This window comes from Trichosurus vulpecula, chromosome 8 (assembly GCF_011100635.1).
Source record: "Trichosurus vulpecula isolate mTriVul1 chromosome 8, mTriVul1.pri, whole genome shotgun sequence".
NCBI classification, from domain to species: domain Eukaryota; kingdom Metazoa; phylum Chordata; class Mammalia; order Diprotodontia; family Phalangeridae; genus Trichosurus; species Trichosurus vulpecula.
In genome coordinates this window covers 111,624,162-111,651,466 of record NC_050580.1, presented here as the reverse complement: position 1 = coordinate 111,651,466, position 27,305 = coordinate 111,624,162, and the positions used below count along the sequence as shown (strand labels likewise).

The following is a 27,305-nucleotide window of genomic DNA, read 5'->3' as shown; positions in this document are numbered from 1 at the left end:
GCTGCAGGGCACAGCCCCGAATCTGACTCTGCACCTGCAAAAAAAGCACGAGCCTCAGTCTACTATCAAGTTCCCGAAGGAGAGCGCCCGGCTGGAGGGTTGTTGGAATTTCATTGGCTAGGCCTTGGGCAGCCCCACCTTTTTCCGTCGACCTGGGATCTCTGATTGGTTTATGGGTTCCTGCTGGCCACACCTCCTCCCCTCACACATACACAAGAGTCACGCGCCTTGCAGTTGGAAACTTGGCGTGGTGAGGGGGCCGGGGCAAAAATCGCCCCACCCCCTTACCTTGCTATTGGCCCATGGGGCAGCCGGTGGCCACGCCTTCATTCCAGCCCCCTAACTGAGAGGGCGGGTGCTCGCTCCTGACTGGTTGGCCTACCTGCTCTTCAAGTTGGTGCCCGACCGCTCCCGCCTCCTCCCCCTCCCCACTCAGGCTAGAGGTCCAGTATTTGGCCCCGCCGGTGTCAGTGTCAGCAAGGGAAGGGGGCAGTGAAGCGCCGGGGGAGGACTCCCGGTGGCAGCCCAGCTGAGGTGCCGGTGCCTGCGCCTCGGGCAGCCAGAGAGAAAGATGAAGCCGCAGCCGGAGCAGCCCCCTTATGATTGGCTGTGGCGGTTGTAAGCCCGGAGTAAAGATGGCGGGCGGGCCGGTGGCCGCCGCACTGCCCACTTGGAAGATGGCGGCGCGCCGCAGCCCCAGTGCCCACGGCCGGGAGGTCCTGCGGGTGGTGGCGGGGCTGCTGCTGCTGCTGAGCTGCTGCTGCGGCGGGGGCAGCTGCGCGGGGGCTGGCGAGGCGGAGGAGACGGTGATCATCGGGTTGAGGCTGGAAGACACGAACGACGTGTCGTTTATGGAAGGGGGGGCGCTGCGGGTGAGCGAGCGGACCCGGGTCAAGTTGCGGGTCTACGGGCAGAACATCAACAACGAGACCTGGTCTCGCATCGCTTTCACTGAGCACGAGCGGCGGCGGCAGGGTCACGGGGAGAGGGGGGCCGGGGGCCCCCTGCAGCCGGAGCCGGAGAGCGGCCCCCAGCGCTGCGGCATCCGCACCTCGGACATCATCATCCTGCCCCACATCGTCCTCAACCGCCGCACGTCGGGCATCATCGAGATCGAAATCAAGCCTCTGCGTAAGACGGAGAAGAGCAAATCCTACTACCTGTGCACGTCGCTCTCCACCCCGCCCGTGGCGGCCGGCGGCCCCGGCTCGGCGGGCAGCCCCGTGGGGGGCAAAGGCGGCCGCAGCGTGGCGGGGCTCCCTCCGCCCCCGTGGGCAGAGACCACCTGGATCTACCACGATGGCGAGGACACGAAGATGATCGTGGGGGAGGAGAAGAAGTTCTTGTTACCTTTCTGGCTGCAGGTGATCTTCATCTCGCTGTTGCTCTGCCTCTCGGGCATGTTCAGCGGCCTCAACCTGGGACTGATGGCGCTGGACCCCATGGAGCTGCGCATCGTGCAGAACTGCGGCACCGAGAAGGAGAAGAATTACGCCAAGCGCATCGAGCCGGTGCGCAGGCAGGGCAACTACCTGCTGTGCTCCCTGCTGCTGGGCAACGTGCTGGTCAACACTACCCTCACCATCCTGCTGGACGACATCGCGGGCTCCGGCCTGGTGGCCGTGGTGGTTTCCACCATTGGCATAGTCATCTTTGGGGAGATAGTGCCCCAGGCCATATGTTCCCGGCACGGCCTGGCAGTGGGCGCCAACACCATCTTCCTCACCAAGTTTTTCATGATGATGACCTTTCCCGCCTCCTACCCGGTCAGCAAGCTGCTGGACTGCGTCCTGGGCCAGGAGATCGGCACAGTCTACAACCGCGAGAAGCTGCTGGAGATGCTTCGCGTCACCGACCCCTACAACGACCTCGTCAAGGAGGAGCTCAACATCATCCAAGGGGCGCTGGAGCTCCGCACCAAGACGGTGGAGGACGTGATGACTCCGCTGCGGGACTGCTTCATGATCACTGGAGAGGCGATCCTGGATTTCAACACGATGTCAGAGATCATGGAGAGCGGCTACACTCGAATCCCGGTCTTCGAAGGGGAGCGCTCCAACATCGTGGACCTCCTCTTCGTTAAGGACTTGGCGTTCGTTGATCCCGATGACTCCACTCCCTTGAAAACCATCACGAAGTTTTACAATCACCCTTTGCATTTTGTTTTCAATGACACCAAGCTGGACGCCATGCTGGAAGAGTTTAAGAAAGGTGGGCGAATTTGGTACCTCTTGTTGGTTTGATTTTTCTTCCCTGCCCCTCCCTTCCTCTCCCTTCCCTTCTCTTCCTCTACTCCCCCAAGGTGGTCGGTTGACTAGGATTCTCCCTCCCTCCCTTCTGCCTTATTGCATTGCCGGGAGGGAGGAGGGAGGGGTTTGTAGTTGTGAGAGGACTGACCCAGGCTTCCGAGCTTGTCCTTTAACATGTACAGGGTCTTAATCCGTTGTTTCACCTTCTTAAGGGTAGTCTCCAAGGAACGAATGCGGGGAGTTTGGGATCCTGGTGCTTATAGGTGCTTCTGCTGCCCAGCTTTGGTTCTGAACGGGGAGGCAAGATAGAGGTGATTTGGGCATGCTGAAGATGTTGACTTGACTTGTAGTTGCAGATTCTCTTGCCTAGTATTTTTAAATCGCTCTTAGGGACTTAGCTCAACTAACCATTCCCCAAACCCTCGTCTTTCCAGAGTTTGGAAAATGCCATTTCTTATGCTTCATTTCATGGTTGCGTTAAGCCCTTAGGGCAAAACAGGCTGGCTACACGGTACTTGGTTTTTCCTTCTCTGGTCTACCAATGGGGGAAGGGAGGGAGGGAGGTGATCCGAGTACCACAGAAAAATTGAGCCGCCTAGATGTGACCTGCTTCAGTGAGAGAAGAGCTTTTTAGAACCAGGTTAGTTATTAGCATGTAATTTGGGAAGACCAAAGTTAACCTTTCACTAAGGTTATATCTTTGCTTAACTTTCTTGTCAATTTGTTTTCACATTTACAGGAAACAACCAATAGAATTTCTAAAGCCAAATATGGGTTCTGCACAAAGCTTGACCCTTAACCTGCTGCATCCCTTTATTAATAGTGGTTTGTTTAGGTCTTAGTAATTCTGACCTAATAAGTTTTCTTTTTAACCTTGACTACCCGGTACATTCAGGTGAAGTATGTTAGCAATGCTGCGATCCAAGGTTGTTTGTAGGAAAGAGTAGCCTATAGACTGATTTGCTCATGATATCTTTTGTCTTTTTATCATGCAAGGACTTGGTAGCCAGAATCTTTTCTTGTAAAGGCAGTAGTACAGACAGGGTTTAAAATAAAAATCAGTGAGTTTATCTTGTACAGCACTTTGAAAACAAACGTGCTTGGCATATGATGAAAATAATCTAAGGCCATATATGTTACATTTTAGTAACTGGATTTTAACAGCACTTTTATGTATTCCTGGACATGTATTTTTGATTTCTGACAGCCTCCCAACCTGAAAAATCTGCCCTAACAGTTGTGAGAATCAGAAATATTGACCCACCAGTATATTCCTTAATTCCATTTTATGGAATTTGAATATTTGAATAATAATCACTCATTTAAATTTTGTGCTTTCCTTACAACAAACGTATGAGATAGCTAGTGAATTTTTGCAGAAATCAGGCTTCTATGGGTTAGTCTTATTATAATCTTACACATTACCTTCTCTCTAGACCCATCTGCCCTATTTCTGTCTGTGGTACCACCATTCTCCCTTTCTCCCTTTTATGACCTTGGTGTCACCTTTAACTCTTCCCTCTCCCTCGCCTCTCACACCCAGTTAGTTACCAACATTGATTTTACCTCGACAAAGTCTCTCATTTCTTTCCATCTCTTTAACCCCATTGACAACAGTATAGTACAGGCCTTCATTCCCACTGGTTTGGTATATTGCAGTAGCCTTCTCACAGGTCTTACCATCTCCTATCCATTTTTTTGTAACCCTGCAAGAATAATCCTTCTTATACTTAGTCATGCCACTTCTCTACTCATAAATCTTTGCTCATTACCTAATATCCACCCGGTAAAATTTTTCAAACTCCTTTGTCTGTCATTCATTCCCTGGCATCACTCCTCTTCTTCATTTATTTCAGTCAAAACGAATCTGTGTCTCTCTCCCTCCCTCCCTCCCCCTCCGCCCCCCTGCATTCTCCTGAGTTCTCAATACCAGGAATGCCTTCCTTTCCCCCTTTTCTTTTCCTTGGTTGAATTTTTGCCCTTCTTTAAATTCAACTCAAATGTCATTTCCTCCACAATTTTCCTTGAGCCTCCCTCCTTGATACCTTTCAGACTTCACTTAGCACTTTGTTTTACAGCTCTTTAACACACCAGTAATGTTGTGTATTATAGTCTATTTTTGTTGTCTTAGCCTTCTGCTAGATGGCAAGTTCCACAGAGGCAGTGACTAAGTCTTAACCAAACTACATTCTATCATAGTTTTAGCACACTACAGCATCTGTTTGACAAATATTTGTTCACTGAATGAATGAGTGGCCACATGAATATAGCAGAAAGGAATCTAGGATAGTAATTTACATTAGGCTAAAACAAGAAAAAGATAGATTGACCAATAAATTCTCAGACAGTTTACTTGTCCACAATCACTAATGGGCAAGCAGTCTAGTCAACAAGTCATTCCATACTGTGTGCCAACTTCTGTGCTAAGTGCTGGGAATACAAAGGCAAAACCCAGTCCCTGCCCCTCAAGGAGCTCATGTTCTAATGGGGGAAATGACATGCAAGCAACTAATGTACATGTGAGATACAGACAGGGTAAAGGATTCTATTTCTTCTTTCGCTACTCCTCAGTTAACTAAAATAACATTTACCTCCTTCTTACCAACAGTTAGGCACAATGATTTTAACACAGAAAAATTACATGAAACTACTCCTAAATACTTTATCATCCTTCCATTGCAAAGACATAAGAGTGGTGTTGCCTTTTATATAGTTTTTTTTTTTTTACCATTTACTTCAGTCTGGCTAATATTTTGTTCTCTCTGCCTTAGGTACCTCACTTCTGCTCAGCTTATAAATCTTGGTTCTTGAATCCTAACCTCACTCAAAAAAATTTTTTTTGAGTGATTTTGCACAGGTTACTCTTTGGTATTCCATTTCTGATTGCCCTCTATCATTTCCCTATATCTTAACTTTGTCTTCTTTTCTTGAGAAACTTGTTTCCTAATTATCCATCTTTATTCAAAGAAAACATTTTGAAACGTATTAGTAAAAATATAACATGTCATATAGAATTAATAGTGTGTGTGTGTGTGTGTGTGTGTGTGTGTGTGATGTTCGATGTTCCATGCTAGCCTGAAAACCATCATGATGTTCAGGGTTAGTTAAGGAGATGATACAAAGTAATGGCTTAGATTTTAAAAAAATGCAAAATGTAGTTTGAAAAACATTCTAGAGAAACCTGGAGTGGTATCTTGCCATTAGATTTTTTTGTTTATGCAGGGTGTTTCTAAAGTCTGGACACATAGGCAAAAATGCATATTTTCAAGAAATGAAAGGAATGAAATTTTCAACAAATTTTATTTAATTTGAATATTAACAAATAACATCTCTAATATGATTTCCATCATTTGTGATGCAAAGGTTGATGCTCTTTGCAAGATTCACGTGAACTCGATGCAACAACTCCACATTGCTGTCAATTTTAGCAAATTCACTCTTTATGCATTCAATCAAGTGTGTTGCATCTTTGATTTTCATTGAGTACACCTTCTCCTTTAGCATACCCCAGAAAAAGAGGTTGCCGAACAATACAGAGTCTTCGGTGACACAGTTAATGAGATGTTTGTGAGATTTGCTATGTGTCTAGACTTTATGGACACCCTGTATTTTGGGATCATGAAGCATTTGAACTTAAACCTTTTAATCAACTTGTAATAAGAAACTAAAGTATTCTTTCAAGCCTGTGGTTGCAAATGTTGATTTTAAGTCATAATCCTTGAAGGAAGATGTCTTTAAGTATCTACCATTAAACTAAGAGTTGATTTTTTGTCTTGTCTTTTGAATTCTCTTTTCAGGGATGATGAGCTTGGGTTTTTAATGTTCCTCCCTGGTGTGTCTTCAGCTTTCTTAGGCATAAATTGAAAAGATTTCATTTGATTTTTCCCCCTTTTATTCCTTAGATGTTCTAGATGTATTGTAAACTGGTAATAATATCCCTCTAAGGATTTTTATCTTCTGGAGGTTGAGAATGATAGTGTTGGTATTTGGGGGCACACTGGAGAATATTCCCCAAAAACCAGTTTCCCAATGTAGTCAGGTTTTTATTTTCTCTCCTTTTCCTTCCCTCAAATTCTTAAGCTGTGAAGAGCTCAACAATCCAGATCTCCTGGAAAAAGTGACTATTTTATTTGGGGGTGGGGAGTGAGGGAAGGTGGGATTTCTGCATTGAAGATTTTGTGTAATGGTGAATCATCTGCATTATCCTTTAGTGTGTAAGGAATAGAAAAGTTGAGTAATGTGAATAGAAATGAAAGAGCTTGTACAGGTACTCACATATGTATGTGTGTGTTTATTTTATACTAAGCATATGTCAGTTGGCGTTCAATTTTTGTTTTTTCTTGATTGATCTTAGCATGTGTGATCCTAAATCCAAGGTGTTCCCTTTCCAGTTCTTAATGAAGAAACAACAAGAATTTGTCTTGAAACTCTGTTGTGATGTTAATATTGTATGGTATTAGTGGGTTTGCTGCTTTAGTGGCCCAGTGCTTGTCATGAGTTCTCAGTTCCTCATCTGCTTCAATTATGCTGGGCACATTAAATTTTGATTATCATTCTTATATTTATTTTTGTAACCTTATATAAAAAATCCATTTCTAATGAACAATTCTTAACGACCCTGCTACCCCATGCATCTAGTTTTGTGATAATAGATCTGAAGAAGAGAATGATCTGTGTGAATCCCTTTGGTGAGGTTACAGGAATCTTGGGAAAACTTTTTGGAGGAAAGCAGTGCCGGGTGGGGGAAGGGAAAACCCAGCTAAAATGGACAAAATTGTAGTCTTACCTGGAGGGTCCCTTGGATTTGCTTGCCAAAGTCCTTCTTTACAAATAGGTAGAGACAATAGCCTTTAGATTTAACCTCCAGGAAGCTGAAGATTTGCCAGAAAGCTGAAGGATTAGTAATCAATTGTCATTTTTATCTCTTAGCTTTGCAACTGTTGCTTTGTGGTCTCCTAATGCCCTCTGGCTTATGGTACTAGGGCATTAGCCAGGTTCTTTTATTCCTTCTTCCTGGCTTCTCTTCCTTTCTACCTCTGCTGTGAAGAGGTGGGAAAAAATGATTTGGTTTAGGTGTCCAGATAATGATGTTCTTCTTTGAGAAAATAGTAACAAATATATAATGAGTACAGCCTAAGCATATGATTATCTGTACCAATATCATGGCAAGTCTTTCCATATTATTGTATTGAGGTTTTAAAGTTTAATAGCTGAATTTCTTCACTCAAAGTGTTAGTTTGAGAGCTACATATGTGTTGACTGGATTCTAGAATGTCCTTTTTTATAGGTTCCTGAAGTTATGGAACACAACTTGGGCAGGTTTATTCTGAGGATGGCATGTGTTATCATAATGAGTCTTCAGAGCATATGATGAACATACATAAGATGTTGCTATGCATAGATAAATATATAAGCACTGCAGTGGGAAGGGGGAATTGTAGACTTACAGAGCTGAAATGGACCAGAGGTCATTTAGTCTGGATCCACCCCTCCATTGTAGGAGTAAGGAAAATAAAACCTAGAAAGGTGGGTTAACTTATTAACATAGCTAGTTAATGGAAGACATAGGACGATAACCCAGGTTTCCTAATTGTTAGTGTTCTTTTAAAAAAAAAGTGATGAACTTTACTATCCTTAAAGACTTATTAATCAAACATACAAGATAAGGAATACAACTTTTTGTATATCCTTTTGTATTTAACAAGGGTAGAATCAAAATTTTTAATAGATATATCAGTTTAACAGAACTGTCTACCCAGATGTCCCTTTCCCAGTCTGCCTGACTGCACCCCTCCCATCAGCTTTTATGTAATAGCAGGCATTGTGTAAAGCTGGCTGTGATTCTGTAGGGTTCCCTTTGCATCACTTCATGAACATCTTTCTACATTTCCTCATCTATCTCACATTTATCCCTTTTTGGAGGGCATAATAGTCTATAGCTTACTTCATTCAGCCATTCTCCAATCGGTTGGACATACAGGTTTCCAATTTTTTGCTTTTAGAAATAAAACAACCATGTACACACATACACACATATCCATCGCTGCTTTATTTCCAGCTAGGTCCTCTTTTCCTTCTTACAATATTTTTATGATAAAATCTTAACATTGCAATGGTTAGGCCAGTGTTCTTTCTTCTAAGTAGGGTAGCCTTGCTGCTTAAGGCTTATTATAGTCATTGGGAAAGGAAAGCCAATGTTTAGGTTTCCAGGCAGTTTTGATTTGATCTGTAATCTTGATGCTAACAATTTCTATGAAATATTTCATATTTCTATTGGTAGATATTGTTACCATAAACAATAAGCCCAAATTTGAATAGGTATTTTACTTTATGTTTCAAATCTCTTTACCAAGATCAGACTGGGAGTATATTTTGGATAAGGGGCTCTGTGATATAGGGATTGGTTGGTGCCAAGGGTGGTTAAATATTGGACATTTTGTTTCCATAGGCGTGATAGCAAATATTTACTTTTCTGGGGTCCCTTTGCAATTTATTTACTCTTTTGTTTGTTTCCTTGATGAGAAGGAACACACAGTATGCTTAGTTTAGGGCAGTGAAGAATCAGATTGAAATTTCTTTAACTCACTCAATTTCTGTTTGTATTGTAAAGCTGTAAGATTCCCCTTGGAGCTTTGGACAAATTCTTACTGATGGATACATCTGCTTTTTGCATTGCAGTTGATTTCTTTAAACATTTTCTTTTTCTTCATATTTATAACAAGAGTCTGTCTCTTGTGAGGTAGAATTTCTCCTGGACTTCAGAAGGTTTGAACTTGGTCAGATTAAAAGATCTGAACAGAGGTCAGACCAGGAAAGAAATTACTTTGTTGGCCAATTTGCTGATTAACTTAGTATGATCTAGACTAGTCAGGAAGATGTCTTACTCTGTTTCCCCCAGTGCTTTCATGAATTAAATATAATCTAGCTCCTGTTTATCTCATAAAACTGTCATCAAGATGACAGAAAGACTTCCAATTATTCTGAAAAGGCACTAATCCCAAGTATTTGGTAAATTCAATCTCAGTTTAAAATATCAATAACAAGGAAGACCACAATAGAATCTAATTAGCCAGTGGAATGTTTTATCATGAATAACAATCCTTGGACAGCCTACGCATTTTTGAGCAAACTGCTGTATTACGACAAGGCATTTAAGAGTCATATTGCTTTGTTTATAAATGGCTCTTTCCCCTAGATTTCATATGCATTAGAAGTATACTTCATTGCCAGTAAGATTTGTTAAGTTTTAGGCATAGAGAGGCCATTTATTAACCTTAGTATCTAAAACAGCATTACCAGCTTTGGATATTCAAAGGAATAGTTTTGGTAATTTTAGTTTTATGTCTTTCTCTCATCACTTCCTTAAAAATACAAGAGAGAGGGGCAGCTAGGTGGCACAGTGAATAGAGCACCGGACCTGGAGTCAGGAGAACCGTTCAAATACGGCCTCAGACACTTGACACTTACTAGCTGTGTGACCTTGGGCAAGTCACTTAAAATCCTAATTGCCTTGCCTTCCCCCTCCCCCCCCCCCAAATATGAGAGACTAAGAGACAAGAAAGAGCAACCTTCTTTCTTTGCACACGTATGTCATAAAGCTGACAAAGTCTTTGTTTTTTCCTTTTGGTTTCAAGTTAATCCAGTGCACATCCAAGATCTGAGATTGGATTGCCTTGTGTTCAGTCCCTTTTCTTAGGGCCAAGTATAAACACTGGTGTAATCTGTCTTGTCCGGTTTCATTGCTGGGTTGTAGATGACCTCCTTTTTGGAGCTCTTTCTCTTCCTGCTCACTACTACCTCTCCCTTCCCACGCCCCAGGAATATCAAGCTGGTGTCTCTTCCCTGGCCCTCTTGGTTTTGGATGTTCCTCTGGAATGCCTGTAAAAAAGACCAGTATGGGTCATTTGTGCTTATAGTTTAGATAGATGTTGAAATCCTAGAAATCAAACTGAATTCATTTCTCTAGGTGACTGAATGTTCAGTTAGTTGCTTCATATAACGTTTTAGGCCCTAAGTAAGTTCTTTCTCAGCCTATCTTTAGAAGAATAAAGAGACTGTACTGCAGAAGATATATACTTCAATTCCAGGATAAGGTGGAATATCTTTGTGTCCTTTCTCTTTTCTAAATTGAGGAAAAAAGGATATTATCTCATTTTGGTCATTCTTTTCCCCATGCCTTTGATTATTTATTCATTATGTACTTTGTGCAGTACCTTTTACTGAATGCTGAGAGCTTCCTTAGAAGCCTAAAACATTGACTCTGGCCATGCTTAAAAGCTTCTTGGGGCTGTTTTGGCTTGTTGCCTTTTTTAAAAAAAATTAAAGGTGAAGTGATGTGAGACAGTAATAGTATGTAGAAGAGGTCATGAGCACATTACCATGGGGGAAGCCCTCTAGTCTTTGTCCTGGATACCTCCAGGAATTATATTAAAGGAGAAAACAAAATTTCTTTGTAAATAAAATGAATCCAGGTCACCAGACTATGTGTCCGCCCCCATTATCAAGGCCTAGAGACTGGCATATTTCATCTTTTAGCAGTTGAATTTTATTTATAGCTAAGAATTCTTAGACTGTAAATTATCCTTTCCTTCCTTCCCCCTCCCCTCCATTTTGTTAAGACATTGGGATTATTTTGAAAGATAGTAACTTACATGCCTTTGGTTTAGTGGGGTTCGCAAGAACATCCACTGTTGGTGAAATGCACCGTAGCTGTCTTCTGGTATGCTTTATTTTTTTTTTGTTGCAACTTTACTTTTAAATTTTTTCCACTTAATAGTATTTTAGTTTTTTTCAATTACATGTAAAGATAGTTTTCAACATTCATTTTTATATTAGATTTTGAGTTCCAAATTTTTCTCCCTTCCTCCCTCCTCCCCAAGACAGCAAGCAATCTGACGTAGGTTATACATATACAATCATGTTAAACATATTTCCATATTAGTCTTGTTTTGAAAGGGGAATCAGAACAAAGAGGAAAAACCATGAGAAAGCAAAACAACAAAAAAAGTGAAAATAGTATGTTTTGATCTGCATTTAGACTCCATGGTTCTTTCTCTGGATGTGGTTAGCACTTTCCATCATGAGTCTTTAGGAATTGTCTGGGATCATTGTATTGCGGAGAATAGCTAAGTCTATCATAGTTGATCATTGTGCAATATTGCTGTTGCTGTGTACAGTGTTCTCCTGGTTCTGCTTACTTCACTCAGTATGAGTTCATGTAAGTCTTTCCAGGTTTTTCTGACGTCTGCCGGCTCATCATTTCTTATAGCACAATAGTTTTCTATTACATTCATATACTTGTTCAGCCATTCCCCAATTGATGGGCATCCCTTCAATTTCCAATTCTTTGCCAGTACAAAAAGAGCTGCTATAAATATTTCTGTACATGTGGGTGCTTTTACCTTTTTAGTGATCTCTTTGGGATATAGACCTAGTAGTGATATTACTGTATAAAAGAGTATTCACAGTATTATAGATCTTTGGCCATAGTTCCAAATTGCTCTCTGGAATGGTTGGATCATTTCACAACTCCATCTAGTATACTTTCAAATGATGTTTAAAGTTGCATCCTTCCAAATTAGGTAGAGACAGAGATATTACAGTCAGTCAGCCAGTATGATAACTGTAAATCTGAGCAACTGAAGCATTGGGAGTTTGAAAGTAACTTGATTATTTGCTCTCCAGTTACTCTATGGAGCCTCTTTGCTCCAACTAAAGGGTTGTAGGTAAGAAGGTGAGCATAGAAGAGATGGCTCTATAGCTGTCTATCTGTCTGTCTGTCTGTCTATCTATCTTCTATCTCTATGTATATCTGGCTTATTAGTGCTTGTCTCTCTTGGGTATATGCTGTCCATGGTGTTCTTTGGATCATTTAGGAGATATTTAAAGAAACAGTTCTTATTCTTAGTTCATATTCTAAATGTGTCACTTTCAGAAAAGTTCTCAGGAGGGTCCATCTTCAGGTAAGGCCCAGGTAGCAGAAATGGATTGAATGAAAGTGAGGGCTTTTGCCCTGGGTTTGTGGAGGGAAGGTGAAGTTTTCCTGCTGTCATCTTATGGTTATGTTAGTGAGCAAAGCCTCAGTTTATCCATCTGCTCATCTTCAGTCACTAGAGAAATGTGCTGATTCTGTGTGGATCCTCTTTTTGCTGATTGTCAGAGGCAAACTGGAGAGTCTACAGAGAGAGATATAAGAAGTGGCAGAGCCATTTGTCCAGACGTAAGAGAAACCAGAATGCCTAGACAAGTCATTTGTCTCACCTTTTAAGGACTAGGCAAATTGATTTCACTACTTGTTTCTTTTAACTTCTTTTGATTTAGAGGGGATTTGACAGGAATTATTTGGTCTCTATAAATTTGATTACTAAGCATAGACACTGTTTCTTTATTCTGATGGATGTTCTGTGAGGGGGATCCCTCTTGAAAAAAAGGCCACCCTGGTGTGCTCACATTGTAACATGGACTGGCCCAGTTTAATTTGGATGTGTAGATTTCAGAATTTGAATCAGCAGTTGGCAGACCACTCTCATTACTATATTTGCTTGGAATTAGTTTGTTTTCGTGTCATTTATGTGCAGGAGAGGTTGGGTTGGAATATATCCCATGGAGTACTGAGACTGTTGAGCTTTTTGCCCCTAAATGGATAGGGCATAGGGATTAGAACTCTGTGGAGTGAGCCCCTGTTCAGCCCTTGCTACTTATCTTTGGGTCAATTATCCTTGCCATTTCTGCTTTTCAGAATTTTTTTTTTTAGTGTGCATGATGCTGGGATTGATGTTATTTTGATGCACCTGGGGATTTCAGAGGATGTACATGTGACTGATAACTGGATAGAGCACTGGGCTTGGAATCAGAGACGCCTCTTCTTGAGTTCAAATCTCGCCTCAGGCTCTTATTAATTCCGTGCCCCTGGGCAAGTCACTTAACTCTGTTTGCCTCAGTTTCTCATCTGTAAAATGAGCTGGAGAAGGAAATGGCAAACCACTCCATTATCTCTGCCAAGAAAACCCCAAAAGTGATCTCAAAGAGTCAGACACAACTGTACAACAGCAACAAAAGTGAGTTGTAATGATTCACAAAGAATTAAAATGGGGGATTGGAGCAGTATCTACCAAAAAAAGTTTTATTGATCGTTTATGAACATTTGAGGCTTTTGAACTTTAAAAGTTATTTTCTCTATAAAGAATTCTCTATCTTACTAGTGTCTGATAGAGTGGGTGTTGTAATTTGAGAATTTGAGTGTTCTGTACCAAGCTTGAACTTTCAGTAGGATAATAGAGACATTAATCTTCACATCATTTGAAACATCTGATGTTAAGTCTCATGAAGAACAAAGGTGAGAATTGTTCACTAACTGGACTTGGGTGTCACAGACATACTAATGGTGCTAATAACTGTTACCAGTTAGTTACTTTTGAAAGTCACCTTAACTGATACTTATTTGTTACTCCCAGGATTTGACATTAATTAGACTTTTCTGGATAATAAATGTTTTTTGCTTGTGTTTTGTACAAAATTATTTCAATTTTTTTGCCCTAAAGGTTTGTTGAGGAAAAGCTTAGAAATTGGCAGTTCCTTTTCATTTTGGTTTTTTGTATTCCCAATGAGTTCCCTCAGTGTATCTTATAGTTTCACAGTTTCTCCACTTAGCTGACGGGACAGTGTTGTAATATCTCAGGATGTTTCCTTTTATGACAAATCAAATCTCAAAAGCTGGATTTGTACCCCATTATAGAATAGGTTAGCTTGAAGTCTTTTCCACACTTTTTGTTTCTGTTGCATCGCTTTGTAAAGCTTATTAAGTAAAGGAGTTCTTTGAAAAATAATCTAGTCAAAACCTGGATCAGCTACCATTCCTGAAGTACCCCTGAATTTTCAATAGACATTGCTTTTGAAAGAGATTCTACTTGAATATCTGTAGGAAATAATTGAACAGAAAGAGTCACAAGTTGTTAAAGTGTGTATTTGTGTGTATACTTTGTATTTGCTTGGGAAAATCAGTCCGGAGTATGTGCCACACTCTCTTCATTGCTGACTCATTTGTGTATTTTACAGGCTGATTATTTCCTATTTATTCCAGTATGGTAGTCTTTCAGTTCAGCTAGAATAAGTTTGGGGATGCAGCTGAATAAACTGGATATGTTTGAAGGCTTTTCAGTGCTGAAAGAACAGTGATTATGGTTTTTAAATTTTTAAAAAATTATGACCTTGACAGTCACCAATGAACATGACAAACATCAATGAACAACAAAAATTCCATATGTCAAGGTTAAAAAGGGCTTGTGTATAAAACCAGAAACATCTTTTATATGCAGCTTGTTTATATATATTACATATAAATATAAATTTTTAACAAGGTAGCATTCACACTGCCCTGTTTGTGAGTTTGTTATTGTTAAAAGAAGCTACTTAACTATGACCAAGAACTGCTGATTAATTGTTAATTTGGGCATTGTTTATGCAAATATAGACCTAGCATGAATAGTTTTCTTCAGCTGAAAGATCAGAAACAGCTGTAGAGAAGGTGGGATTCTAGAGCCCTGTCCGGCAGGTTTATAATAGTGAAGGGTATAATGTGGGCAGACATGTCTGCTGGGAAATTTTCTTCTCATTTCCCTAGGAAGTAAGAGCAGCGCCAAGAGAATTCCCAAGGTTACTGTTTTGTCTGGGGTTCTGCAACCATGTTCCTGCGCCTGATGCCATCTGCACAGTAATGGGCTTGGATTAGATGATCTTGGAGTTCCCTTCTAGTGCCAAATGTGTGATCCTGTATTTCTACCGTGTAGTCTGTAGACTAGTTATTTTCTGTATTCTGTTCCATCACACATTTTAGTGCTTTGTTATTGGGTGTATTGGGTTAGTGGGTATTTGATTTCTGTAACAATCCTGTGATGTAAATGGTACAGGAATGATTTTCCCCATTTTGCAAATGAAGAAACTGAGGCTTCAGTGACATTAAGGAACCCAGTTGGGATTCAGATAGGGACCACCTGATTCTTGTGGTTTTCACTTAACTCTTCATTTGTTCTTTTTTAAAATTAAGTACATTGTCAACTTCTCAAGGTCAGGGTTCATACACTTTCTATTCTGCACAGCCTGAAGCTTGGAACACCCTTTTCTGCCTACCGAGATCCTGGTCATTCTTCAAGGCCTCACTAAAGTCCCATTTTCTTCATGAATTTTTTTTCTTGATGTTTCTACCTCTAGTAGATTGCCTGCAGTAATCTCTCCTCCTCCCACCCTACCCCCATTTAAAAAAAAATTCTTAATGAACTTAGAATCATAAGATGTTAGGGTTAGAAGGAATCTTAGAGACCACCTAGTCCAGCTGCTTCATTTCACGTGGGAAACAGGAACAGAGACTTCTGTAAGGTCACAAAGGTGGTGGCATTTCAGTTCTACTGACTCCTAATAGCCTTTCTACTATACTATGATTCATCTCACTCTGATAGCCTATATTTCCTTATGCTGTTACCTTTCTACATATTTGTAAACTTGTCTCTTGTGATTGGATTGTAAATTCTTTGAAAATGAAGGCTTGTCTTATACTTCTTTGTGCACTCTGGGTTTTGCACAATGCTTTCATGCTCTCATGGATTCATTCAACAAATACATATTGAATACTTATTTGATATAGCAGAATCAGAACAAGGCATTGTTTTTGCCCTGGGCATAGTTTATTATTATGTCCTTCTGACTTTGAAAACTAGGCCCTCTTTGTGTTACTCTTGAAGGCTTTGAGTCTGCACTATCACATGTGGGACCTGATGTTTCACAAAATAAATACCTATGTGCCATGGAACTGGAATTCAAATGTTGTTCCTTTCCTCCCTCCCCCAACCCAGTTTCCTCCAGTTCTGGCTCTGATTTGCAGAGCTTTGTGTTTGGTACTTTGAGGGGATACAAAAATGAGTGAAGTACACCCCTAATAGAGAAAGACGAAAGATGGACATTGCTGGAAAATAAGGTGCATATTTGGTCTCCTCTGACACCTTTTTTCTACTGCTTCATAGACTCTATAATGATTTTATAACATCCTGGGTTTTAAAATAAAACTATCAAAGATTTAGTTTAGAATAAATTACCGTACTTTTACGATGATCTAAAACCATGAATAAATTTGGGCAGGTAAATCCTTTTGCTTTAGAATCTTGTATCTTAGAGGCATTTCCTTAGTCCTCCATCCAGTACCGGTGATTAAATGTTGGCCCATTTTATTTTAAATAAAATGAATAGAAATATGTGGTATAAAATCAGGAAGAAGGGGATAAAACAGGGACAATAATAGCATCTACTTCGTGGGGTTATTGTGAAGATTGTATGAGATGATAAATGGAAAGTGCATTGTAAATCTTAAAGTTCTACATAAATGCTTGCCATTATTATTAAGAGAGTAGAAATAGGCTGTGATAGAAGAAAACCATCAATCTTTTATAATTTTCTTGTTACAAATTAAGAACGATTAGAATTTAACAGCTTAGAGTCATCTTTTTTTAAATACAGTTATGCCTTAAGAGAAGGGAATTACAAACTTAATGCGTTATTCAATCGATGAATTCTTTAGTTCTAGTTAATAGATAGGAAGTGACCATTCGAGATCTCAAGCCACTACTTTTGCTGCTGTTGCCAGCTTGAGTGATCAGCTTCCCCTATTATATCTGTTGTAGCAAAATACAGGCAGTCAAATGATGACTGAAAACTCTCTATGTTATGTAAGATAACATATGCAAAATGCTTTGCAAGCCTTTTTGAAAGTGCTGTGTAAATGTGGGCTGTTATCATCATCATCATTATTATTACGCATCTTGCCAGGTTCAATAAATGCCATTTTGATGTACAAACATCCTCCAATGAGGCCTTACTCCATTAGCTTACTAAACGAGCGATCTAGGAACAGATCTCTGCACACAGATAAAACCTTCCAATTTATTGGATAGCTGTTTGACCCAGCAGACGTGGGGCTGAACCTTCATTGCTAAACAAACATTGGCCATTTGAGTCCTTACTTAGCTTTATGTGCTGCTATTTCCTGCTGTTCCAGGGTTCTGTACAGATGTTATCAGGCAGAGAGAATCTGGAAGGAGGCCAGTAATTTCATATGGTGGGAAAAGTGTCGTGTGTATGTTTTTTTTAAAGGTAAAGAAATGAAGTTGGATGTAAAGATAAAGCTATTATGAAGATTGGTGGAAATACTAGCTGTTTTACTTGAGTAATTGCTACTTGTGCTGTGGGAATAATATGTAAGTTAGGCAATTGTATTATTAGAGTGATGGGTACAGTAGTTTGGGCATTTACATTGTGCAACTTGATTTTTGAGCATAAACTTGTAATGACGTTAATATGGGGTATTTGTACTGTATTAGTAATTTTTTCCCCCTTAAATGTATGATTTAAAAATTTGCTACCATTCTTAAGTGGGTTTTATCACTTAAATGGCTAATTTTTTTTTATCCAACTGAACATAATCCAGTTTTGTAAAGGACCTCAGTAGGAAAAAAAAAGATTCACTTAATAGAAATTTGCTTTTTCAGTAGTCTTTGCTAGCATACATTTACTTCATTAAATGAAAGGTGCTTATAAATAGTCTTCCTATTGTGTAATATTAAGCAGTTTCACTTGCTGTAATGGAGGACTGCTTTTTGAATCTTCAGGTCCAAGACATTTTGTGGACTTTGGGCACATCTGCATGCTAAAAGTTGAGGAGTCACAAAAGTAACTTCCCTATTTCTGTCAAAGGCACTGCTATCTTTCCAGTCACTCAGGTTTGGAGCCATCCACTCATCCTGGACTCTTCCCTCCCCCTCCAACCTGATACTTGATCATTTGCCAATTCTGCTCTTAACTACTTCCACAGTGCCTCTTATATCACCCTCTTTTTTCCTGTTACACAGCCTCTACCCTAGTGTAGGCCCTTGTCACTTACTACCTGGACTGTTGTAGTGGTCTCCTCATTGGTCCAATCCATCATCCGTACAACTGCCGAATTGATATTCCAAAAGCACAGGTCTGACCCAAAGGCTTAATGGCTTCCTATTGCTTTTAGGATAAAATACAAACTCCCTTGTTTGGCATTTAAATCCCCTTACAATCTAACTTCTCTCTTTCCATTAGACTATGGCTTTCACGAAAACAGGGACTGTCTTAATTTTTCTTTGTATCTCCAGTGCTTAGCACAGTGCGTGGTATGCAAATAGGTGCTTAATAAATGCTTACAGACTGACCCACTGACTTGTTTTCACATTATTCCCTCTCCAGGATTTCACTTAGTTGCCATAACATTGTGTGTCCTGCCCATATGCCTTTGCACAAGCTTTCCCTGGTACCTGTCATGTGCATTCTTTCCCTTTGAAATGACTTGGCATAACTTGGCATATCCTTCATATTTGCTTAGGTGTGTGTGTGTGTGTGTGTGTGTGTGTGTGTGTGTGTGTGTCTGTGTTGTATTCCCTAGTGAAATGTAAGCTTCTAGAAAGTGAGGACTATTTCATCCTTGCCTTGGTTTCCCTTGTCCTAGGCTCAGTGTTGAGTGCCCTGCAGAGGACATTCAAGCACTGGGGACCATTCAGTTTTGGCTACTCAGGGGAATGAGAGCAATTCGATAGCAGTTCTGGATCATAGTTCTTCTGTAATATAGTTGGAAGTCTTGGGCCTACTGTATTAGAGGCAGTGGCTCAACATTTTTATTAATTTTTTGTTTTGTACTTACCAAACATCATCAAACACAAGTATTTCCTTATTTACAGAAGGATGGAAAAAGTGGATTATACTCATGAAACCATGAGTCCTTTATGAAAATAGCTTGCATTTTAAAAAAGAATATTTAATCTAGCATGTCAATTGCAAAGCTTTTCTGCTTGTTTCTGTCTCCTTTTGAAACTTCTGTTCACTTTTGTGCATTTTAAAGTGCTATGGGAACCCTCTTTTCTTTCTTTTCTTCTTCTGTCTCCTTTTTTGGCATCCCTATCACTGCTTCTTTCTTCTTTCCAAATCCCCCACGCCCCTTTTGAAAAAAATCTTCCCTTGTAACAAATAATTGTGGTCAAAAAAGGCATCCATGCTATGGTCAAGTCTGAAAATGTTTATTTCAGTCTATCCCTCTAGTCTCCTACCTCTTGATAGTCGTGTCCTTTTGGTAGGGAGACAAGTGTTTCCTAACGATGAGTCTAAAAGAGAGCAAAATAGGACTTTAGGATTGGGTTGGATATTATAAATGCTTTTCCTTGTTTTTAGGATCAGTGATTTCTCTGAGACTGCTGAGCTAAAGAATATCTGTTAACATCCCACCAGTTATGTCATGGTACTTAAAATGTAAAGATCCTGATAGAAGAATTACATGAGAAACAGTTGTTGTTATTTGATATACAAGTAATAATTCTTTTACTCCTAATTACATGTCAAGACAATTTTTAGTATTCAGTTTTACAAGATTTTTAATTCCAAATTTTTTTCCCTCCGTCCTTCCCTCCCCTCCCTCCTTCCAAAAATGGTAGGCAATTTGATACAGGTTACAAATGTACTATCATGTAAAACATATTTCCATTTTAGTCACCATCATGAAAGAAGAAACAATCAAAAAGGGAAAAAAAAACACAAAAAAAGAACCAAGTTAGTGAAAAAAGTATTCTTTGATCTGCATTCAGAGTCCGTCAGTCTTTATCTGGATGTGGATAGCATTTTCCCTTGTGAGTCCTTTGTGCTTGTCTTGGATCTTTGTGTTGCTGAGAAGAGCTGGGTCATTCATGGTTGATCATCACAAAGTGTTGCTGATACTGCGTACAGCATTTTCTTGGTTCTTGCTCATTTCATTTTGCATCAGTTTGTACAAGTTTTTCTGAAATCCATCTGTTCATTCTCATAGCACAATATATGTAATAATTCTTTATAATTGTGGTAGTTTCTAGTTGCCTTTCAGAGTGGAGAAGTGGCATAAGGTGGTGGAAGGAGAGTTTGTCAGAATATTTGGGTCTAAGTCCTGGCTCTAATGTTTACTGGCGATGTGCCTCTAAGCAAGTTACTTTTTATTTCTCTGAGCCTCAATGTTTTCTTTACCTCTAAAACATAGATAGTAATACTTACAACAGGGATCCCATTGGAATCAGTAACCCTTTGCCACCCAGGTTCAATGTGGAGCATTTTGACTAAAGATAATCATGCATTGCAGTTTGAGCTCCCATGTTACCTACTAGCAGATCGAGCAGGAGCCATAGATTAAATAGCAAAGCATATATTTAGGACAGAATAGCAAAGTAATCAAGCCATAGAATCAGTCTTCATCCTTCCTCTCTTCCATACAAGAAGGGTTACAGTCTCCCCCAGATTTGCTGTAAGGAGGGGGAGCAGTCTCCCAGGAGACTCAGATTCAGAGGCTGATTAGGTTGAAGCTCCTCAGGACTTCCTCTCCTGCATCTGGTTGCACAGAGCTGTTTTTGGTCCTTGTCAGCTCTTCTACTCAGCGTCAGTAGTGGTCATTTGCTGAAGCTTTTCTGTACCACTGCACTCTGTCTTTGAATTTACTGCTTCTCTACAGAGCTGCTGTTGCCATTGTGCTGCTGGGGCTGGGGAGAGGCCCCCTTCCCTTACATGCTTTCAGATTTAGGTTCATTAGCTTATTTCCTGCCCTTTGGTTAGTCAAGCTTCCCCTCTACACAGGTGACCCACAGAAGATCTGCTGAGACTTTCTTGTTTCCCACTATGCCTTGTCCTCAGCCTGTCCTTCTGAATTGTGCGGAGGCATTTGCCCTGTCAACTCCTGGCAGGCCTGCATTGTGCACATTGCCTAGAAGTGTCCATAGGACACTAGAAGTGTCGAAGAGGACACTTAGTAACCCTGGAGGGGGAGGGCCAGGGGCATCTAGAGACCTTTGCTCTTTATTTTTATGGCCACACAAAAAGCCTTGTCTCCTTTACATATTTACACTACCAATTCCCATGTGGCAATGCAAATAAATTCATATCCAGCCCTGATTTCTCTCTTGAACTCCAATTCCCATCACCAATTGCCTGCTGTACATATTTTCTTATATGTATTAGTATGTCCAAAATGGAATTTATTATTTTCACTTTCTAAACTAATTTCTCCATTAAGTTTCTCAATTTTTTGTCAAGGGTCTCACTGTCCTTCTATGCACCCAGATTTGTAGATGTGGAGTCCTTCTTAACTCTCCTCTGCCTTCTCTCTCCATATGCAGTCAGTTACCAAGCCTTTTATTGGTTCTCTCTCCAGAGCTCTCCCATCTCTCCCCTTCTTTTCACTTACAGGACTACCAGTGTAGGCCTAAATTATTGCAATAACTTCCTAACTGGGCCTCCCTGCTCCCAGTCTCTTCCTCTCTCTAGTTATCCTTCACACAGCTGCCAAAATCATCTTCCTAAGGCACAGGTAGAACTGTCATTCTCCTACTCAAAAATCTTTAGTGTGATATTTAAAGTTGGCCTTAATCTGACTCCAACCAGCCTTTCTGGGCGCATTTTGTATTATTCTCCATGATATAGTCTGTGTTCCAGCTATGCTGGCTTACTAGCTGTTCCCAGCACTTAGCACAGCGCCTGGCACATACTAGGCATTTAATAAATGTTTATTGACTGATTGCCTCTGAACTCTGCATTGTGTCATACCAATTTCTTTGCCTTCATAAAGCTATCACACCATGCTCCAAGGTATTTTTCCCTTCCTCCCCTCTGCTTAGAGGAATGCCTAGCCTTCCTTCCTTTCCTTAATCATTACCTCCTCCTGGAAGTCTTTTATGATTCATCTCACTATCAGTGTCCATTCCTTCAAATGACTTTATATTTACTTACCTATGCATGTGTTATCTCTTCCCCTCCCCTCGATAGATTACAAACTCCATGGGGTCAAAACTATTTTTGGTTGTTGTTTTTGCCTTTGTATCCCTATAATTTAGCACAATGCCTTGAAACCTAGGAACTTAATAATAAGTGTTTGTGGAAATGAATTGAAGCAAAACCAAGCAATGCTGAAGTATGAGGCCAAGGTTTTCCTGGGTTTCTTTCCTGAGACAAATGCCACGTGATTAAGAGACCTAACCTAGTCATTTTTTTAAACTACATTTTCTGTTTATTTGTTCAAATATTTCTCGTGGTCCTATTGTGTGCAAAGCCTTTTGTAGGGACTACTTACAAGGAAGTTACAATTCTGTAGGGAAGAAAAGATGCTGTACTAATTATAAAAGAAGGCCAGTTTGTAACAAGTGGCAAGAGGGTTCAAACAGAGGAGGGTCTGGAAGAGTTCAAAGGTAGAAGAGCATACTTTTACCTGAGAGGGAGTCAGTGATGGAAGGTTTTCATGGATGAGGTGCCATTTTATCTGGACTTTGAAAGGCAAGTAGCATTTCAGTAGGTAGAATGGGGTGAGTGGAGAGAATATTCCAGGAACAGCTAATAGTATAAGCAAAAAAAAAATAGTACAACCAAAAATAGTACAAGCAAAAGTAAAACAATGTTGTGTGTGTGTGGAGAAAGGGCAAGGAGTTCAGTTTGGTTGGAGTATAGGTTATGTGTAGAAAAAGAGAAAGGAAAAGAGGTTGGTGCTAGACTCGGGAGGGACTACTGAATTGGACTTCTCCTTGGTAAGTATTAGGGACTCATTGCTTAAATCTTTGTTCTTGGAGTTGGATGGCTTTTTCTGTAATAATTCTGTTTGATCTTTTGGTTGGCTTCATTTTGGTCTGGACCCCTTGGCAGATGTCTTATGACCTTGGCATTTGTCTTTGATGTTGGGTGCTGATTGAAGAAAACTTGTGTTAAAAAGCACTTCAGTATGATAATTTGGCACCTACTGCAGTTCTAAAATAAATTTGTCTGGCTTTTGATCCACGCTCATCTGGTGAAATACTCTCTCTGGCATGGCTTGCTTGATTTTCTTTAATAAATTCTCTAACTCTCTTTCTCCAAAACCACCACAATCTGGGATACTAGACTATCAATTGCTTTGAGAGATAAAATTTCATAGGCATTGACTGAGTTGGGATTTAGATCTGTTCTTCTCTTTTTATGCCTTGCCTGAATAATCTGAGATTCTTCTGGTCCCAAGAAAAGGAAGTCCCAGGAAGCCAAAAATGAAAATGAACTTTATATAAATACAATTTTGAAATGGAATTGGTTTTGGTAGACTGTCATCTGAAGACCTGGAGCAGAAATGAGTATTGTTGTATTGATTACACTTAACTAGCCTCACTACTTGTGTTAGTATTTTTTTAACTTATATCTGTTCATTCTTTTGATTATGATAAGCTATATTTCTAGTTAGTACTTAATAATGCTTTTGGATAACAGTCAGAATTCATCTTTTTTTTTTTTTTTAGAATTCTTCTTAAACTGTAAGGGCAATGGTTTGTTTCATTGCTGTGGCCAGAATTTTCACAGGTGTAATGGGAACTCAGTGAGTTCTCGGCCTTCTATTAAATAAATAGGAAGGAAGTAATTTGGTAACACTGAATACTGGACACCAGATGGGACCATGTTGGTTTTTGGAAACTATTTGGTAGCTGCATCTCGGTGTGAGCTTTCAAAGCTATTCTAGTTACAAATGGAAACTTGAACATGTACTCCTTTGTAACTTTTTTTACTGGCAATTCATCTAGAGCAGGGGTGGGGAACCTGTGGCCTTGAGGCCACATGTGGCTTTCTAGGTACTCAAGTTTGGCCTTTTGACCGAGTCCAGGTTTTACAGGTTAAATCCTTTTATTAAGGGGATTTGTTCTGTGAAGTTTGGATTCACTTAAAGTGCTGCTTTCAATGACCTAGAGGGCCGCATGTGACCTTGAGGCTGCAGGTTCCTCACCCCTGATCTAGAGCTTGTTGAAGCTTATTCTGTGTACTCCATAGTCATCTTCTGAGATTTACATGTATATATATACATAGATGCGCATGTGCACATAACACACACACACATGTGTACACATGCACACACATACATATAGCCATTGTATATATTTGCTTTATTGGCAAGGAAAACTCCCTGAAGGATAGTAATTCAAATCTGAAAAGTATAACAATAAGAACAGTAGTAGCTGACACTTTTGTAACTACTTCGAGGTTTGCAGAATGCTTTACATATAGTATCTTACTGGATCCTCACAACCACCCTATGAAGGTGAGCACTGCCAGTGTCACCTGTTTTACAGATGAGAACACAGGCTTCTATGGTCATCCAACCCACATGTGTCGGGGGCAGGATTCCTCTTGACTCCAAGGCCAGTGCTCTTTCTCTTATATCACATCATCTTGCATGTTGTGCACAGGACCTTTTAATAAAATAGCACCCCCAAGTACACAAAAAAAATTGCTCAGTGACTGCTTCCAAGTCATTTTGAAGATTCATTGTCTTCCGGCTGTGTAAAAATTGTGGTCAGTGTATACTGATGGGGTTTTGTTCATCTTGTTTTGAATTAATTTGTATGGGGCTTTACATATTTCCTTTTATTCTTTATATTTATCATTTTAGTAACTATAAGTAATGCCAATGAACAGTTTTCTTTTTTTGTATCTGATGAGCTTCCCTTTGGTGGTAGCCTTCTCATCCCTTTAAATTTTACACTTTTAAAACATTTTGAATAAAAAGGGTACTCCACGAAAGATAGTTTTTTCCTGAAGTGAGAGAAGGAAGGTTTGGAAATAGATACCAACACAGTGGATGGAGCTTATTATGGAGAGAGAGTTGAATATTGAAGGTTCTTTTATAGTAACATTTAATGTGGAATGTATAACAATTTAGAGTCAGATATTTCCTTAGCTATGTTCAATTTTGAGGACTACCAGTATCTTGACCTCCCTATCAGGTCATTTCCCCTCCCCCTACATCTTCCCTCACAAATATGGAGTTGTAATGATTTGAAGCTACAGTTTTCATTGAATTATTCTTAAGATGAAGCAAGTAGCTCATGTAACTTGGAATGAACAGCTGGAATTTTGTCAAGAGAGGGCACTGGTTGTTGTCTTTATTTTCCTTCACCAGCCTTGGTTCATTTTATGCTTCAGTACTTCTGACACTTCTTATAGGACCATACAGAACCTTAACTAGAGAATAGTGCCTAGGCTTTGCCTCAGAATGCCAAACCTTAGAGGGGTCACACTTCTTTAGCTGAACCTTGTGGTTGTCTACTGGCCCCTATGTTGGAATACCACTTTGCTAGATGGTCTTCATGAATTGCAGTGGACAAAAGAAATAAATCATTGGATGGCCAACTTTTTGGTACTATTCTGAGTAAATTGTATCTGAGGTATCCATTTATCTTTAGTATGTCCATTTAAAAAGAAAATTTTTACTTAAGAGTGATGTTGTTTTCTTTCTCTCTGATGGGGAATTTTAATTTATTCCTATAGTATTGGATGTAACATGATTAACTTATTTTAAATGACAGTGGTATAAGGTGAATGTGTAACTTTGTATAAAGTTATACAAAGCTTTTTAAAGGACTTAGCATGCTTTTGCAGCAGTTAATATATTATTTTTCCTTTTTGAGTTAGTCTCTTTCCAGAGCTATTTGTACTATTCATCTAATTTTGTTAATGCCAGATGACTCTGTGCCACAGGTAATAATATAAATTTATTCAAGGGTTTGAGATATTACTACACTTTAAAAGAGCTTGTATATTGATACACATACACCAAGTTGCCTCCCATTTGAGCTAAGCAGAAACAGTGGTTCGAATGGTCCTAAATAGTTCATTGTCTATTGTCAAATAGGCAAGTTTCTACATATGGGCCTTTGTACTTAAAAACTAATATTATTTGGGAACATTGAATAATGTTAGTGGCTTTTATAAATATGAATTCTCCAAAGCAGAAAAAATCTTGCTTTGTAAATGGGTAAACTGAAATATAGGGTGGTTGTAATTGCTCTGAGGTTCAATAGTGAATGAATTTTAAGTGGATTGTAACCTTCTTGGACAAGAATTTTGGCACCATTTCATCTTTTTTCCAGCACTATACAAGTACATAATATAAATAAATAAAAGAGAGGGCTGTCTATATATCTCCAGAGGTGAAAGAACTTCTTAAAAGCAGAAATAAAAATTCCTTTACTTGACTGAATTTCTAGTCATTGAAGATTCCCCATAACTTCCATTTTTCTTCCTCTGAGTAACTTCTTTCCTTGGCCTAGCTGGAATGCACAGGAATATTCATTTAAGCCCTTTCACTTTGACTGAGTCCCTTGGATAAGGGTCAGATGGCCATCTAGTGGAAAGAAGACTCTTTAAGAACGACTTTCCTCAGACATCCAATATCATGTTTGTTCAGTTGGCTTGTCCAAACAATTTTTCTGTGTTTTCACCAGAGTAGGATCAACTTTGCATGAAGATTAAAGCTGTTCTCCATCTGCTTTATCTGACGTTCTTAATTAGAACCTGATGACAGAAACCAACTTTTGATTCAAGGCTGATTGTTCCCTGTGATTCCTACTATTATTGTAGAAATCTTTTATTTTTCATTAAATGTACTGATTCTGAGCATGGCAAAGGGTAGAAAAATTATTTTTAATTGCACTTGAGTTACATACATATATTTTGTGTGTGTGTGTATAAGAAGTAATTCCACACGTGTTTGTGTATGCATGTGAATATATATATATATTTTATATATTTCCCTCATCTCTCCTCGAAACTTATGATCAAGTTTTTTGAGTTAAATTTCATATTAATTCTTTCCTAGACTTGAACTTCCTTAGGGCTGTATTGGTGGTTTCTGCAGTTGTTAATACTGATTCATCACTCTTAATTGTTACTTTTGATTTTCAGACAAGATTATCATCTCCATGTGGGCAACAGACTGTGCTTTATACTACATCAGGTACTGTGCAATGGTAGCTTCATAGCAGGTGCTCAGTGAATATGTGTTGATGTTGATACACAGTAATAGGAATATTAAGTCATTAACTATAACCCCAGAACATCTCCCTCTCATTTTCCTCATCCCTTCTTTGTTTTTCCCTTATTTTGCCTCCCAAACCAAATTGAATTCTGCCTTGATTCCTGCCTAGACCTGAACTTCCTTAGGGCTATTAGTGGTTTCTGTGGCTGTAATATCAGTAGAACACA

The 27,305-nt window shown here is 39.7% G+C and overlaps 1 protein-coding gene across 2 annotated transcripts in view; it reads left to right on the top strand.

Annotated features, from left to right (window-relative positions):
• The first annotated feature begins 599 nt into the window (after positions 1 to 599).
• Positions 600 to 27,305, top strand: part of CNNM2 (cyclin and CBS domain divalent metal cation transport mediator 2) — a 171,919-nt gene continuing 145,213 nt past the window's right edge. For both annotated transcript variants that reach the window (XM_036769629.1, XM_036769628.1), the window contains exon 1: positions 600 to 2,211. In XM_036769629.1, the coding sequence (XP_036625524.1) occupies positions 600 to 2,211 (1,612 nt within the window). The remainder of the gene's footprint in view (positions 2,212 to 27,305) is intronic.